This window comes from Mugil cephalus, chromosome 9, assembly GCF_022458985.1.
Source record: "Mugil cephalus isolate CIBA_MC_2020 chromosome 9, CIBA_Mcephalus_1.1, whole genome shotgun sequence".
Lineage (NCBI taxonomy): Eukaryota > Metazoa > Chordata > Actinopteri > Mugiliformes > Mugilidae > Mugil > Mugil cephalus.
Window position 1 is genome coordinate 25,048,888 of NC_061778.1, and position 17,394 is coordinate 25,066,281.

Consider the following 17,394-nt stretch of genomic DNA (forward strand, 5'->3'; position numbering starts at 1 on the left):
CATATGCCCTTGAACCATTTAAAAGTGATTTTCTTCTAATGGTTTAGAGGTCCTTGTGTATCTTGTGTTGTATGCTTTTGCTCTCTCTCTCTCTCTCTCTCTCTCTCTCAAATATATATATATATTTGGCTGCATGTCTTTGTAAGAGTTTACGCAGTGTGTATAGATGTTATTTAAACAGAATGCTACACATCCCCAAGGGCAAGTGTGCGCTACATTTATTTTGTATGACCATGTTTTTGTGTGTTTTTATCTTTACCCATAGCGTTGCTGTTCATAAGGAAGACCCCGAATGACTTTCCAGACTCATCTTCCAGGCAGAGGAAGAAGGGATAGTGTCCGTAAAGGTTATGTGTTCCCTGCAGGGGAGCAAGAATGGGATGAAAGGATAAGAGAAATGCACAGGAGTGATGCGGGGGACTTGCTGAAACTACCTAATCAGCTTACGAGACATTAATTTTAAAGCCATTTGGGGAAGCACACCTAAAACATGTTACTTGCACACAGTTCTCAGGTAAACTTGAGCAGCCATGATTTACATCCCACGACCCAGGTTGTCGAGTCAACAGGAAAATGTGTGTTTGTGTGTATGGCCTCCTTACCCCGTTCGGAAAAGCATCTCTGGTAAAAATGGGCCAGGTTCTCCAGTTTGTGTCATGCCGAAACTGCCGATGGACGTGTTCTCCCAGGCCATAAATGTTATGCGATGGAAGCTTCGCAGACAGCTGTAGGTACTGGTCTGAAAACACCAGTGGAGCCATTGTAGTGTCAAAGCTGAAAGGCATAAAAAAGGAAAAAAGGAACCAATCACAGCTGGTAAGTGAGAAGACAGACTGATGTGAGAAAGTGCGCTGGAATGTGGGAAAAAAGAGCAAGCAGGTGAAAGAGAGAAGGAAAGAAGTGAGAAAGAAAATGAGCGGGAGATACAACAAGGGTAAGAGAGTGACGGGGGCGGCGCTGGCGAGGCAAGGACGTATGGAGAAGTTCAGTTGTAGAAAGAAAAACTAGGGAAAAGACAGACCATCAAGCTGTAATAAGCTCTCTGGACAGCATTTCTCTCTTCAAAACAAGACATACACTTGTTGAAATACTCAGCCAGCTGAAGCCACAAACAGCTCAGAAAATATGATATAAAGGTTGTAAATGCAGTAAATAAACCTTGGTATTAAATAGTCATAATAAATGGCTAGCAAATGAAGAATATTTCAAGTTAGTCACGACACTGTCCAAGTACACAGGATGGCTACACTTGTGATTGTGCCTGTTTACGAGTAACTTTGATCACAAGAATAGTTTGCAAACACGGGTCAATGGTCAGAATGATTTTTCAAATCTTTGCCTCATGTGAAGACTCTGTAATTAAAAGACATTTTATAGTGGTGGACTTAGAATCCATAACAAATATATTATGATGCCAAAATTCCTCGTTATCCCTCTACAGATATTTAAACAGTGACGGGCTGCTCATTCCACCATCATTGAAATAGTTATATGTTATTATGAAATAGTTATATAACCATTGCACAGCAAAAGCGCTATCACCTGATAATGATTCTGCAATTGTTATAATTGGCAAAGTGGGAAGCAGGAACAACTTCTGCTATATTACTATAATAACTTATTTTCCTATCATGTCTGACTTGAATGAGTCAACAAAAGCCTGAACAAACAAATTACCACACTGTGTAAAGAGTTGAGAAACTATATGCGCCTAGCCAGATCTTTTCCATCTGTTAATGACCTCTGAAAGCGACACTTGCCGCCCGCCTTGCTTACTGGTAGGTGCTAACTTGCTTGTGAACATTTTACAAATGCCCTGTTAAATGTCACATATTTTAATGGTTTATTTTAATATTACATTAACCACTACAGAAAATTGGGTTCCATTCACGTGGCTGTTCTATCCAACACATTTATGATCGTTTCATGTAGACAAAGACATTTGACGTTTGGAATTAATAAACTATTAAAAGTGTTTAGGTGCTTGAAAAGCCAAAGTCCGATCCATTGCCTGAGCACAATACACTGATAGTGGCCTCATAAAGACGGGGTTATGAGATAAGAAGAAGGCTGGTGGCTTATTAGCTGCCTATCTTCACTAACTTATCTTAGGAGCACTCGCACGGCTTCTGGTTGGGGGTCATGTACAGGTGATGCATCTTTTATGAAGGTGAGCCAAATCAAAGGTTGTCAAGAAATACTGCAATGACCGTCTGTGCTTATTTAGCTGTAGGTTCACAATTATTTAAGTAACATCTAGTTCTACACTACTATAAATGTCAAGAAGTACTGTCATACTATATGTTTGGCCAAATCTGGATAATATGGAAGGCTGTATTACACTAGGCATGATTCCCTCTTATAATGCCTGAATACGTTTCAGGCCCATAATGCAGACAGGTGCATGAGGTGCTGCTATCTCTATTTGAATGCCATTCATTTGTTTGTTTAACATTCAGGGATTTTGTTTGTACAGATAATATCCCCTTTTCCTCTGAGCTAGCTGTCCACTAATGTGCTCGATTACGACTGTCATCACCATGTTTGTGCTCTCTGGTCTGTAGTTCATCTGGACAGGTTAAATTGCTAAAAGGTGAGATCAAAAATAAATCCTCATAGCTAGGTGCCAAAAGGGAAAGGGTGCCAAAACAATGTGGCAATATGTATTCCAGCTCTATAGCACTAAAGTCACGGTATCTCTTGTTATCAGACAAAACCATAAAACGACTATGTATTTATTAACTAGACTTGCAAAGTTATTACTTTACCGTATCTCATATTTGGTAGATGTTACTTTTATTATGCCAAGACGGACAGTCGGCTGTAGATCTTGCACACTAAATAAATCACTCGCAATTTGCTTCATCCCAGTGACTAGCTATTAACAGGCCATGACCACCTTGCAGATTTTAACAGATAAATGGACACACCATAATGATAGCTAGTTGGCGTGCATACATGTCCATATCAGATCACTGATGCTGATGAGTAATGCTTCCATTTAACATTTTTTATTCATTAACTCAGACTGATACAATACTCTATCAATCAAAAATTCCAAGAAGAGGTACCAGCTTATCTTAAACATCTAAATTAAAGGTTTAGTGGAATTTTGCTCCTAGGGTGAAGCGATGTGCAAAACACCATTAGTCTATGGTTGGTATAAGGAAGGGTTTTCTGGCCCTAAATGACAAATGGCATTTTGACAGTAATGGTAATGATACTATGGTCTGTGAGGGCAAACAGTACTGATGGGTACTTGGTCACTGTAATGTCACCCAGGGTCTCCAAAGTGTGGAATCTGGATTGACATCAACATAATTACTTGCTGCTGTGCGAAACTAACTTCCACGTGTGTCACGTGGCGTTATGGGGCAAAAACCGCATGGCAACGAGGTGATGTGGTGCACGGAACACCTTAGAGGGTTTCTGAAACAATTGCATCAAATGAGACACAGCGAATCGATGTTAATCTATTTACAACTGTCAGTTCTCAATTCTCCAAGGTGTAGGCGAGGATTTTGAGACAAAGAAATTGACACACCAAATCAAATATTCAACAACTCAGCTTGTCTCCTATTATAGTTTAGGTGCAGTGACACTAACTTTGCCTCCAGTTACATCCATATAATCTACTTGCCACGGAGATTGCGGTGACATCTTAATATTCATCCCTGCAATACATGTTTCAACTAAGGAATGACCTATTGTATCTCTACAGTTACATCCATAGTATATGCTCTACATGAGCGCTATATGTGATATACTGCAAAAAAAAAAAAAAAAAAAAAAAAACATTTCTGAATGCATATGCTACTTTTTTGAATATATCCAATATGTGGGGTCTGTCTTTTGTATTTCCTTCCTCCCTTGTCCATATGGAAAACAGTGCAGTTCTATTAGCCACCCAGTCTTCCATCCCACACAAATACACAATGAACACGCACACATGGAGCACTCACAGGACTCTGTTGTTCTCCTTCCTGCGCACAGTAAGGCCAAAAGCATTACGTGTGATATCCAACGTCTCGCTGATAGGGCGGGATGGGGAACTCGTGAGGCTCTGGACATGCTCATGGGGGACCTCAAACCTCTGCTTTTGGGCATCAAAGATCTGAGGAATAAGGAACAAGCATGTAGGCAGTGTGAGTGTGGCCTTCTAGCATTTTTGTCCTTTCTTCTTGTGTAACATCATCCTTTGCTTTTGAAATGAACTGAATTCCCCTTGCGTCTTCTGTCATTGTCAAAATGTGGGCACACAGATTTGTTAACAGAAAGACAAAGAAAGGTTGGTACGTACCTTAAAGTGGAGGCGATTGTTTGATTGCATTTCTGCGTGAAATGACAGCTCCTGTATATCCCCGCCGAATAAAGATGGAGAGGCCATTCTCTTCAGTTTGGCATTTATTACTGCAAAATTAAACACACGGCAGCAGAATGTTAAAAGTTTTAACATAGTGAAATATTTGAAGAAATATCAAATTCAGCAACTGCACATCCAACATACTGTTAAAATGATTAAAATGTACATATATAATAACACCAGCACTATATCTGCTAATTTAGGAACTTCCTACAGTCAAGTAATGTGATTTCAGCTCAAACAAGTGTGCTTCAGACCAACTGGCATCCAATGAGGGCGATGTTTAATCAATAACAACAATATTGGAGTGACGCAAGAATGCCTTTAATAAGTCCACATGACCTTTCCCTACTACATCCTATGGTTTATTGATCCCATCGGTTAGCTCTACAGGATGGTGTTGAATAGACTGGCTGTTCACCTCAGTTCCCCAGTCAACATTGGTTTCTAGTTCCCTAACAACCACTAAAGTCATTTAATCCTTGCTATGTGCTATTTTTTTTAAAGAAATTGTGTTGCTGAATGAGAGGTGCATTACTGCACTACTTTTTCTGGAAACCAAAGTGCACCACATAACAAAAATACTGTAAATCCTCTGTTATACTGACTAACTCATCAGTCCTGAGTTTGAACACTAAATTCATCACGGGAACTGAGAAGAAACACAGATGTAATCCTAAGTTATCCATTTACCCATGTGATCAAAGGGTACAATATGCTTACTGGGACAGAGTGCCTCTGAGTTCATTTGCATAGTAGCTTTGAGCTGAATCCGAGTAAAAATAGTTTAAGACAATTTAACTTATGAGATGCAATGCTTTAATTTTTAAAAAATCGGTTCAAGTCCATGTCCTTATTAAATAATTGTTTTTAACAACATCAGTATTGTTCAGTTCAACCACCTTCTTCAGGCAAACATTTTTTCCAAACATTTCTTTCATGTTTTCCCAACATTGTGACTGAAAGTGTTGCCTTTATATAAGATGTCCAATGTTTCTTCTATTGCTTTTATACAATAACTGAGTCCACATATGGCAGTGAGATCAAGCAGAAAATAGAAAAACCTGCATGCTGCAAAGTCAATCATGTTTTCTGATATGCCATCCATGTCATATTTCACACCATGCCTTAGGCAAAGTAAGTGAAAACGGGGAAAAAAACAGCTGATGTGAGGAGGACCGGCAGATTGAAGGAATGCAGAGCAGTTCGAATTAGAAAATAAGCTAAACAGAAAACTGAATATTCTCTATTGAGTGAGCACACGCATGGGGATGGAGAGTACGCTGAAGGGAAATGGGGGATTTACCATGAGGATTTGATGTTTCCACTGATTCCACCGTGTAGCCATGGTTGGTTGAGAAGTAACACCAGGGCACATTCCTCTCATCCAGTGGGGCCCAGCAGCAGCCACGTTGCTCACATTGCATCTATTCAAGCAAGAAGATTCATGTTGTTATCATTGTCATTGTTCTCATGGCCAATAAAAAAAGAAAAAATAGACTGCTAAGAGTAAAAAGAACAATTAATGAATTTTTGTCAGAAAGATCTATCTCCTCAAACATAATATTAGATTTTTAAAAATGGTGATGACCAATACCTTGGAGGCTCCAGCATCAGGGAAGCAGTCTACTCTCTCAGCTTGAGGAATGTTGGGACACTGAGGTATGAAGGGTTCGGTAGTTTCCACTGAAAGATGGAATGGAACATTTCTATGTATGCAATAAGGCAAAGGAGGGCATCATTTTATGTTATTATAGAACAACCTAATCCCTGTGCAGGATGGATAGATGGATGGGTGGACAGGGGACGACTGCTCACTTCCCATTATTACCCGGTTTTTGTGGTAAACAATGTTAACCAAAGACCTCAGAAATAATGTTAGACTTTCTTACATAAGAAAATATTGTTTATTTCCTGTCTCCACTCATAAAACTGATTTATGAACTAGCAGTGATTAAATACAGCTTTGAATTCACTGGAAGTGAAACTGTTCAACCAGTCATAAAACATTTATACGTGCTAAGATTAGGATTAGATAGACATTGCGTCTTTCTGAAGTTTGACCGTCATCCGTGAATGATGACCTACGATGTGTAGCAAAATATGGTGGTTTTCTAGTTTTTCTTTATTGATTTTTGGTTATAGTTACAACTCTGTAACGGGGAGAAGTTGCTACTTAAAATTTAAGTGTAGATGGTCAATCCCTGTCTATATGAACTTCACATACCATTCTCTTGAATGACTCCAGCTTGTCCAGTGGCAAAAAGAACAATGAAAACGATGGCAGTCACTGACATCAGTATGAACAGGACTATTAGGGCCACCTCCAGACCCGAGAACCGCCTTTTCCCCATCTGACACACACAGTTAAACGCACAAACATGGACACACACACATAAAGAATGATTACAAAGGCCAAAATCATTAACAGACATACATTAATGAAACAAGTTTACTGAGGCAAGGTCTCAAAGGTCCAACAACCTTCCTGCTTAAAGAGACACAATGGCTGGACAGAAATATATTTACTCATATCCTACACAAGCCATGTATTACCATTGGAATCTGCAAAAGCTTAACAAAGTTGAGCAAATGCACAAAAGTCAACACTGAGCCACAGAAAGAGAAAGTTGACTAAAACTGTCTAACAGGAGTCTAGTCTTTGCAAAGGCACCCGTCATATCACTCAAGCAATTAGGCTTCACTCCAGTATACTATGAGATAAAAACAAGGTGAATGTCTGTGTGTGTGTGTGTGTGTGTGTGTGTGTGTGTGTGTGTGTGTGTGTGTGAAAGAGGCTCATAGCCATCCTGCTTAATGTGCTGTGAAGAACAGGCGAGGGCACAAAGAGAGACAGAGAGCCAAACGTGTGCACGGCCCTGTGTGTTCACAGTCAGCTGCATATCATAGGAAGCACTGAAAAGCGCCCGCAAACACGCAACACAGCGTACAGACACTATAAAAGACACACAAACATTTCATGGAGTGCAAACCCTTTAGGCTCACTGCTCTTCTTTTTTAGCTTGCAATACGCGCCTAAAAATAGCTGTCATATAGCATATCGTTTTACATCTGGCAGACATGCTGATGCATGTAGATCCACATACGCTCAACAACAAACTCTATTTCATTGCTGCGCTGTTGAGGTTTCCTTGAGTACAGGTGGTTTAATAAAAAGTATGCAAAATTTTATTTGAACTTTTACTGAATACGTTATATTGGTACTTTGGTACACGTTTGTTACCTGTAATTATGTTTATTGCTGCTATATAATTTGTGAATCTTGGAAGTAGTGTGCAAAAACACAATAATAATAAAACCAGTATGCTTAGTCCTCCATAGACATCTGTTCCTCTAAACTGCACTCCAATTTGCAGTGGATGTTTTTTTAGTGTCCTGTCAGAAAGCTACACATAACCAATATTATCAATAGCACGGTCTGTCCACCGTTTTTTGGATAAAACTGCAAAATTCAAACACCTCGAAGCTGGAAATTTTTAATAGAAAAGAAAAAGGCTGTGAATATACCCTACTTGCAGGTCTGCATTTATAACAAGAAGGATTTTTAAATGCAGTACTTACTTATTCTACAATATATTAGTGTTGTAGTTGTTAAAATTGAATCCCACTAGTGTCACAGAAATAATCGTGATTCATATTTGTGTTGCTAATCAAGCATCAACAGTTTGCATAATTAACTTGCAGCAAATGTTTACTTGCCTAGTAAGAGTAATAACTGTAACATAAAAGATTATTCGTTTTCAGGTTGAACAGTCAGACAGCCTGCAGCTGAAGTCTTACCTTGGCTCTCTCCAGTGTTCGTGGCAGAGTGCTTCTGAGTTCAACTGAGATTGCAATTTATAATCCACAGGATGTGTTGTGGTCACAGTGTCTCGCCACTCCTCGACTGCGTGCGTGCGTGTTTTTTACAGCATGCAGACCCCATAAAATATCAGATGACCATCGCCAGTGAGAGAAAACAACTGCAGCCTAAAATCCTTATATCAGCTTGTTCAGATCAGCCCTGCTATCACGTTTGATTCCACACTTCTACCCGGTGTGTTTTAGGTTGTGTTTGTTTGCGTGCCTCCCTGGCAATATGGTTGTAAATTTACCAAAAGATTAGTGTGTCGTTATGTTTATGTGAGCTGTGACTCAGCCTGACTAACTTTTACCCCAATGAGACCATGACACCCCAGTAATTATTATTCATGCTCTCAAACACTCAGCAGTTGTCGAACGGTTATAACAGAACTGAACAACTAACTGGAATATATTAATGTTTATATATATGTGATATATGTGTAAGTTATAATATACCAGTAGTTAATCATGTGGTTACAACTTCAAGGTTAATTTACGTTGTTTTTTGTATTTTAAATGCTGCCTGTTTGTATTTTGAGTGATATATGAGTAATATAAAAGATGATCATTAGGTTTACATTATTTCTATTAACACTTTCACGTTACACTCGAGCAATATATGGATGCCATGCCATTATAGTATTATAGAATAGACATTTCGTGAGGGAGCAGACATCTCCAAGGGTTTACATGTACAGTGGCCGCACACTACGGTCAAAGACACCCATTGTTTAAGTTGGGTCGCAGACAGAGCCTGGTTACGATGGACCTGAAATTACCAATAGCGCAGGCACTGTTTTACTCGGTAGTTGTAGCACCACCAAATGCTAGCTAGAGGGCAAGGCTGTGTAGTCGATTTGAGTTTGATAGCATCCTAGGGGAAACAGGTTAAAGCATAATACACCTAGCTAGCCCTTAACAGGACTGGTTATGCATTAACTAGCTGCTGCTGCCATAACACATAATGTTATGGCAACTCTCTATAATAGTCTCTTGAATATGAACGATTTGCAATAGAATAATTTGAACAATGACTTTTGTCTCCTCTCCTACAAATATATTATGAGAAGTAAACGGAACCACTGTGGATTGTAATGCAGTAAATGCTACTTCTGTTTGGACACCCCCGTTAGCTAGTGATTAGCAATAGCGTTCATCTGCAACAAGAATCCTACAAAAAATTATAACTTAACATAATTTCAGTCACAATTTAGTGTAACCCATAACATTATCCAGACTAAAACTGATGATGCACTGCACATTTATCTTATCTGATATGAAGTGTGCGTGTTGTTGATTGTCTCACTCCAGTCCTTTCTTTTAATTGCCAAAGCCAAACCAAAGTTGTCTATGACTGGCAGAGGCTGGTATGTGATAAAACTTCAAGTTAGTGTTTTTAATTTTTTGGTTTTGGCAGCCACATATACAGCAAGACGACATTTCCACAGTTGACAGTGACAGCGTTTGCCTCAAGTCACCTTCTGTTTTGTCCCCCATCAACGAGGTGCGTCAGTGACGTTATCGCCTACTAGTCTTAGTCTTAGTTGACTTTAATGATCCATGAGGGAAATTATTCTTAATTAATTATTATTAATTATGCAGAATCTAAAAGAAACACTCTTAAACAACACAAATCAAAAGAAAGATTATATTAAAATAAAATAATAAAAACAAGTATTATCTAGTAAAATAGAAAACAGTGTAATCAAAATATGTACAGCATTAACATTATGATCACATTTGCAAAAGTAGTTGGCAAAACAGTGTCCTAGGTGATCCAGTTGTTTGGTCAGTTGCATAGCAACAGTGCCATGGATCGTGTGGCATGCTGATTACTTGTAGCAGTAATTACAGTGAGACCGGGAAAAACGTGTATTATCAAATCAAATTAAGGAAAATTAGACTTTAGTCTCTATACGAACTAGTATGGATTTGGAAAAGTGGATTAGCATCAGTTTTAGGTCATCCAGTTATGATATGTGTAGCTGAATAAAAGATGCTAACAGTAAGAGCTTTACTCAGAAGTAACATTAGCCATACAATACTGTAGCGTCCAAATGTACATTAAAAGGATGGTGAGGAGTGATCGCAAATATTCCGTTTATTGTTATCAACGGACAGAGAGAAAGCTAGGGAATTGAGCGGGTTCAAGCAGGGAAACGACTCGGTAAGCGACTACGCCATCCGCTTCCGCACCCTGGCAACGGAGAGCAGATGGAACTCCACAGCCCTCTATGATGCTTTCTTGGATGGACTGTCTATTCCCATACGGAAGCTACTGGTGCCCTTGGACCTGCCTGCGGACCTGGATTCCCTCATCGCCCTAGTCATCCAGACAGATAACCGGATCCAAGAACTCCATCGGCATCAGAAGGGCCAACCATCGTTGGAGAGGTACCGACAACCGCTGGTTCGGGATGGGCATGAAGCCCGGGGACCGACTCCCGAACGTCCTCCTTCCTTATCCACGGTAGGAGAGGCTGAACCCATGCAGTTGGGTCAGACCCAGCTCACCCAGGCGGAATGACAACGTCGTCTCAAGGAGGGGCGTTGCTTCTACTGCGGAGAATCTGGACATCGTGTGGTCGTCTGCCCAGTCAAGGCAGCTCGGGGAGTAAGCAAGTTCCCAACCTCAGGTTCTCCTTCACGCAGTTTGACCGCCATAAAGGTAAAACACAACACCACCGTCATGGAGATGAACGTTTTAATTGACTCTGGGGCTGATGAGAGTTTAATGGACTGGGGATTAGCCAAGAAACTGGGAGTGAAAACTGAGTCTATCTCACGACCCATCCTGGCAAGGGCCTTAAATGGTAACGCTCTGTTCACTATAGCCCACGTCACAGAACCCATAGCCATTACCATAGATAATCACAGCGAATTAATGAACTTTTATTTGTTTAAATCACCGACACGCACCCTGGTATTGGGACATCCATGGCTCACGCGACACAACCCCCATATAGACTGGCCTACGGGCAAGATCTTGGGATGGGGGGAGCTTTGTGAGAGAGTGTCTGCAGGACAAGATTCAGGAGAAGGTTACCACTGTCATAAATTCTGTTTCCGCTCACCCTGTTACAGACTCCAAGTACCCCGATCTGACTTCGATACCCACCTGTTACCACCACCTCAAGGAGGTTTTTAATAAAATCAAGGCCACGTCACTTCCACCTCATCGACCATATGACTGCGCCATCGACCTCATCCCCGGGTCCACCATTCCCAAGGGGCGGCTGTACTCTGTGTCAGGGCCCGGGCGGCAGGCCATGAAAGACTACATAGAGTCATCTTTGAAGGCAGGACTCATTCGTCCATCTTCGTCACCTGCTGGAGACGTTTTTTTCTTTGTAAAAAAGAAAGATGGGACCTTAAGACCATGTATTGGTCACAGCCCTCTCAATGACATTACTATCAAGAACCGCTACCCCTTGCCCCTCATGTCATCTGTGTTTGATCAACTACAACAGGCCAAAATATTTACAAAACTAGACCTTCGAAATGCATACCATCTGGTCAGGATCAGGGAGGGGGACGAATGGAAGACGGGGTTCAACACCCCTAGCGGTCATTATGAATATCTGGTTATGCCATTCGGGCTCACTAATGCTCCTGCTGTGTTCCAGGCCATGATTAATGACGTGCTAAGGGACTTCCTTGACCATTTTGTGTATGTTTACCTTGACGACATTCTCATCTACTCACCTGACCTGGACACCCATAAAAAACATGTAGCAGCTGTATTACAGAGACTATTAAACCATAAACTTTACGTCAAAGCTGAAAAGAGCGAGTTTCACGCCGATACCGTCTCCTTCCTGGGCTTCATCGTAGCCCCTGGAAGGGTGCAGATGGATCCGGCTAAAGTTAGCGCTGTGGTCAATTGGCCCACTCCTGATAGCCGCAAAAAAGTTCAGCAATTCCTTGGTTTTGCTAACTTTTACAGGCGGTTCATCAGAGGCTTCAGCGCAATAGCGGCTCCTCTGCACGCACTCACCTCTTCGAAGGTTCATTTCTTCTGGTCACCAGAGGCAGGAGCTGCCTTCCAGAAGCTGAAGTCCCGCTTCACCACGGCGCCCATCCTCATCATGCCGGACACTCAGCGGCAATTCGTTGTAGAGGTGGATGCTTCCAACGAGGGTATAGGGGCCGTCCTTTCACAGCGGTCAGAGCAGGATGGGAAGATGCATCCCTGCGCCTTCCTGTCGCGACGACTGTCCAGAGCGGAGCGGAATTACGATGTCGGCAATCGGGAGCTGTTGGCGGTTAAGGTGGCGTTGGAGGAGTGGAGACACTGGTTGGAGGGAGCTGAGCACCCGTTCATCGTTTGGACTGACCACAAGAACCTGGAATATATACGCAGGGCAAAGAGACTCAATTCTCGCCAGGCCAGGTGGGCGCTGTTCTTTAACCGCTTTTCTTTTTCTCTTTCTTACAGGCCGGGGTCCCGAAACGTCAAGCCTGACGCCCTGTCACGTCTATACGACCCTGAGCCTGTAGCCAAAGAACCAGAGCCTATCCTTCCACTGACCTGTGTGGTTGGAGCGGTGACTTGGCAGATAGAAAATGAGGTTAAGCAAGCCAATGGTGAGGCTCCGCCACCTAGTGGGTGCCCCGAGAATCGATTGTTTGTCCCTGTCGATTTGCGCCCACAGGTGATTCATTGGGCCCATTCCTCGCTGCTTTCCTGTCATCCGGGAGTTCGGCGGACGGTGTTCGCCATCTCTCGGAGGTTCTGGTGGCCATCCATGGAATCGGAGGTCCGGGAGTACGTCGAGGCTTGTTCGGTCTGTGCTAGGAACAAGGTGTCCTCCGGGTCACGTATGGGACTTCTGCAACCACTGCCTATCCCCTCCAGACCATGGGCCAATATATCGATGGATTTCGTCACGGGGCTCCCGGTCTCTCAAGGTAACACCACAGTCATCACTGTGGTGGATAGATTCTCTAAAATGGTCAGATTTATTGCCCTGCCTAAACTGCCTTCAGCCAAGGAAACAGCTGAAATTATGATTGACCGTGTTTTCAAGATTCACGGGTTTCCCAAGGACATCGTCTCAGACCGGGGGCCCCAGTTCGTGTCACGGTTCTGGAGGGAATTTTGCCGGCTCATCGGCGCTAAGGCCAGTCTGACCTCGGGCTACCACCCGGAGTCTAATGGCCAGACCGAACGCCTTAACCAGCAGTTGGAAACCGGCCTCCGTTGTCTAGTGTCCCAGAACTCCTCGACATGGAGCAAACACCTGGTCTGGGTCGAGTACGCCCGCAACTCCCTGCCTACGTCTGCCACAGGGTTTTCGCCCTTCAAGTGTGTTTATGGTTATGAACCTCCTGTGTTCGCTGCCCAGGAGCCTGAAGTCACGGTCCCGTCCCCCCACGCCATGATCCGCCGCTGCCGACGCATCTGGGCCGCTGCACGGCAAGTGCTTATCCGCCAAGAGGACCGGACCAAGAAAGCGGCGGACCGCAAGAGGCGACCCGCACCTGCATACCAGCCAGGTCAAAGGGTTTGGCTTTCTACCAAGAATCTTTACCTCAGGGTCCCCTCCAAGAAACTGGCACCGCGTTTTGTGGGTCCCTTCCCCATTACCAAGGTCGTCGGTCCTGCGGCTGTCCGGCTCCGCCTACCTCGCTCCTTCCGTGTTCACCCCACCTTCCATGTCAGTCAGGTCAAGCCGGCCAAGGAGAGTCCCTTGGTTCCCCCCCTCCCGCCCCCTCCTCCTCCTGAGATGATAGACGGGGGTCCGGTCTACAAGGTTAAACGGCTGCTGGCTGTACGCAACAGGGGCCGGGGCAGACAGTACCTGGTGGATTGGGAGGGGTACGGTCCAGAGGAGAGACAGTGGATCCCATCACGGTTCATTGTGGACCGTACCCTTATTGCTGACTTCAACCGCGACCATCCTGAACAGCCTGGACCGTCTGGTAGCCGGTCCTAAGAGGGGGGGTTCTGTCACACCGTGGTGAGGGCGTCTTGTCTTGGGGTTGTTTTGTCCTGTCATTTCCTGTTTTATTTTGAAAAGTAACTCTCCTCTTGTTTCAGGTCACTTGCCCTTCCTCATGTGTCACCAGTCTGATTGTCTTCCCTGATTCCTGATTGTGTCCACCTGTCCCCTATTTCCCTCCATGTGTTTAAGTAGTCTGTGTTCCCCTTGTCTCGTGCCAGAGTGTTATCGTCGTCAACCTGTTCTCGTGCTTTGCTTCATGTCTTCAACCAAAGTAGTTCCAAGTAAGCCTGTGAATCCTCTCGAAGAGAAAGTTTTGTTTGTTTAGTCTTTTCTTAGTTAATTCCTTAGTCCTGAGGTTTTCCTCCATTCGGAGTGTTTTGTGTTAATTTTATGATTTGTTTCTTTGATTTGAGTTTCCTCCTTCTGGAGAGTTTTTTGTTTTCACTGATTAGATTAACATCTAGGTTTTTTTGTGGCCATTTGTTTGTCCCTCTGTGAGGGATCTCTGAGCAATCCAATTAAAGCCTTTTTTGTCATCTCTGCATTCTGAGTCCTGAGTCCTGCTTTGAGTCTCGGCCTGACAATAATGCAGCGATCCATTTTTCTCATTTCTTTGGCAGCTGCAGATATCTGTAGAAATATATCTCCGACTGCTTTTCAATTCTGGTGGCACAGTCAATCACACAACAGCTCTTCACCATTTTTTTTAATTAATTTTACAATTGAGACGCTATTTTAAATTGTAGCGATGGTTACCAATATAATGTTGTGGCGAGATACTAACTCTTCCGAACTTAATGGCCATGAACTATCTGAGAAGACGAGGTTAACCTTGAGCTTTGCGTGTATTCGTGAGAGTGAGACATTGAAAGATGGGGGGGTATAAAAGCTTGTTTCATTGTTTTCATTATCTGTCTTATTGCGTAATTACATAAGCGTATCTTTGCAGTCCGTGTATAAGGGTGCAGGATGTAGGCATCCAAGTTCTGTGATCATTCAGTTCACTCCTCAGTCTTTCTCTCCTTACAAATCCAATTCCACTCTGCCACTGCCAATTTCAGGTGCTCTCCCTCTAGAATGCAGTGCAAGCCAATTTCAATAGAACAAACTAAAATTGGCAATTCACTCCTGTGTATCGATCCAGTCACTTTAAAACTAGGCATTCATCGTTGAGAGCTGCCAACCAGACAAGTTCACATGTGTTCCTGTTTGTGTGCACGTGGGAACCTCTTAAAGTTTCTACTAAGGGTTTTGCTGAGGCACAATAAAACACTGTCAAAATAAATTGACAATAAACTGAATTTTTTTATTATCGGTCATCAACTCTCAACATACTATTGTCTTAAGTGATGATTGCCAGATCTATTAATAATTGACCATATGTCGATTTAACATCTATCCATGTGCAAAGGTATGATTTTTTTACTCACCCGTATGCACAAATGAACAACTTTTACCCTTTAAACTGCTCAATAGGCTAATATGAATCATTGCGTTCTTTTCATCAATAACATACGAACATTGTCAATTTATTGCTTTCATTTAATCTGTCCTTGGCTCTGTGCAATCTCTTAGTTACAAGCTATTTGCTTGCTAACTGTAGCTTCTGGTGGCTTCTGTGTAACACAATTAAACATTGAAATTGGGATCAGTCCACATGCTTAAACCACATGGATTGTGTATATTAATTTCACTGTCTTAACGACAGTGTTGACACAGTTACCATAAAAAAGTAATCTGATCGACATCACTGGTGCACAAGTCCAACAGTTATCCACACATACAGAATTTTTCTAAGCTTGTGAGTTTCCAACACTGAATTAAAACCATGTTAACTGCGGATGTCTGTGGTTTTGAGATGCTGTCCAGCCCCACCTTTGCTTTTTTCACTTCATAACATCCCTTTGTTAAGTTCTGTGCACAAGGAAATGTTCATAGCAGAGTTCGGCTCATAAAGTTTCATGAATGTTATTTCATAGAAACAGTTATATAAACTGGAGTCATTGCTAAGATACCTTAAGGCAGTGTTGATACCAGGCATAAAAACAGCAAATTTATGAAACCACATTTCTGTTTTCAGAAGAGTAACAGCAACATAGTCATATATGTTATCTAAGTGCCATTGGAGTTGAAGTGATTCTAGTTTAAAATTAATAAATAAATTACTCTGCTTGTCTTGTATTCTTAATGAAGCTCTGATATGGGGCAGCGCTTGTCAAACTTTCGGGGTGAGGTGCGAGTCGGGGGGACTTTTCAGAACAAGCCTCGAGTCACTAGGTGGCAACAGTGCTCAAACCAATCAACACGCTGCCAGTTTAACTCAGTAGAAGAAGTAAACAGGGACGGAGGTGACAGAGCGGAGGTGACAGTACATTTGCATGCACGTAAAAAAAAAACAACAACTAATAATTGCATTAATCTAACTCCGGACAATAAACTAATATCCGAGTTCTTCTTATCCGTCTAAGACCCCCTGATCATGCGATAGGAAATCGATTGTCACCAGCTAGACGCCTTAATCGGAGTTAAACTAGAAAATTAGTGTGCGCATGCTCCACTATTCCTACTGCGCTGGCGTATGACCACGGAACAAAAACGTCAAAAAAAGGGTAAGGTAAACAGAGCCAGCAGAAGAACCTAGTATATACGGTCAATGAGAAGAACCCCCAAAAACATATATACTTAGACGCCGTATTGGGTGGGTTGGTCTGTTGCTGCGATACGTCAGCGCGTCCGCCATATTGGATGTGGCAAATCTGCCCGTAAACTAATAAAAGGCAATGGATTGAATTTAATAAAGCGCCTTTCTACAAAGTGCTTTAAGTTACTGCTTCTTATTCAACAATTCACACACACACTAATATATTTGGGAAACAAGTAGTAATGAAAGTATTTCTATTTTATTTATTTATTTTTTAATTATTACTAAAAATAAATAATTTTAATTTCAACTGGCCCTGCATACATATCATTATATTCGATGGTAGAGAACAGTTAACCACGTAAGCCAAGCTTTTAAAAACAAGTATTAGCCCATTATACGATGAACATTATTTTTCAGTTTGTTCTGCTGCTGGAGTAGAGGATATCTCAAAAGTAGACAGGGACATTGCGGAAGATGGCCTGGAACTGTCTGGCTGAAGGAGCGTTATTCTAGTCCCGTGAAACACATACGTACACTACATTTACATATACACTTAACGAGATAATATTCATACA

At 42.2% G+C, this 17,394-nt stretch overlaps 1 protein-coding gene across 1 annotated transcript in view; it reads right to left on the reverse strand.

Moving 5' to 3' along the window:
- Positions 1 to 8,311, reverse strand: part of si (sucrase-isomaltase (alpha-glucosidase)) — a 60,752-nt gene extending 52,441 nt beyond the window's left edge. The window contains exons 1-8 of the mRNA XM_047594395.1: positions 8,165 to 8,311; positions 6,591 to 6,717; positions 5,961 to 6,049; positions 5,670 to 5,790; positions 4,301 to 4,410; positions 3,963 to 4,114; positions 603 to 774; positions 260 to 359 (exon numbers count right to left, since the gene is read on the reverse strand). Coding sequence (XP_047450351.1) covers positions 260 to 359; positions 603 to 774; positions 3,963 to 4,114; positions 4,301 to 4,410; positions 5,670 to 5,790; positions 5,961 to 6,049; positions 6,591 to 6,717 — 871 coding nt within the window. The 5' untranslated portion in view covers positions 8,165 to 8,311. The remainder of the gene's footprint in view (positions 1 to 259; positions 360 to 602; positions 775 to 3,962; positions 4,115 to 4,300; positions 4,411 to 5,669; positions 5,791 to 5,960; positions 6,050 to 6,590; positions 6,718 to 8,164) is intronic.
- Positions 8,312 to 17,394: the final 9,083 nt, after the last annotated feature.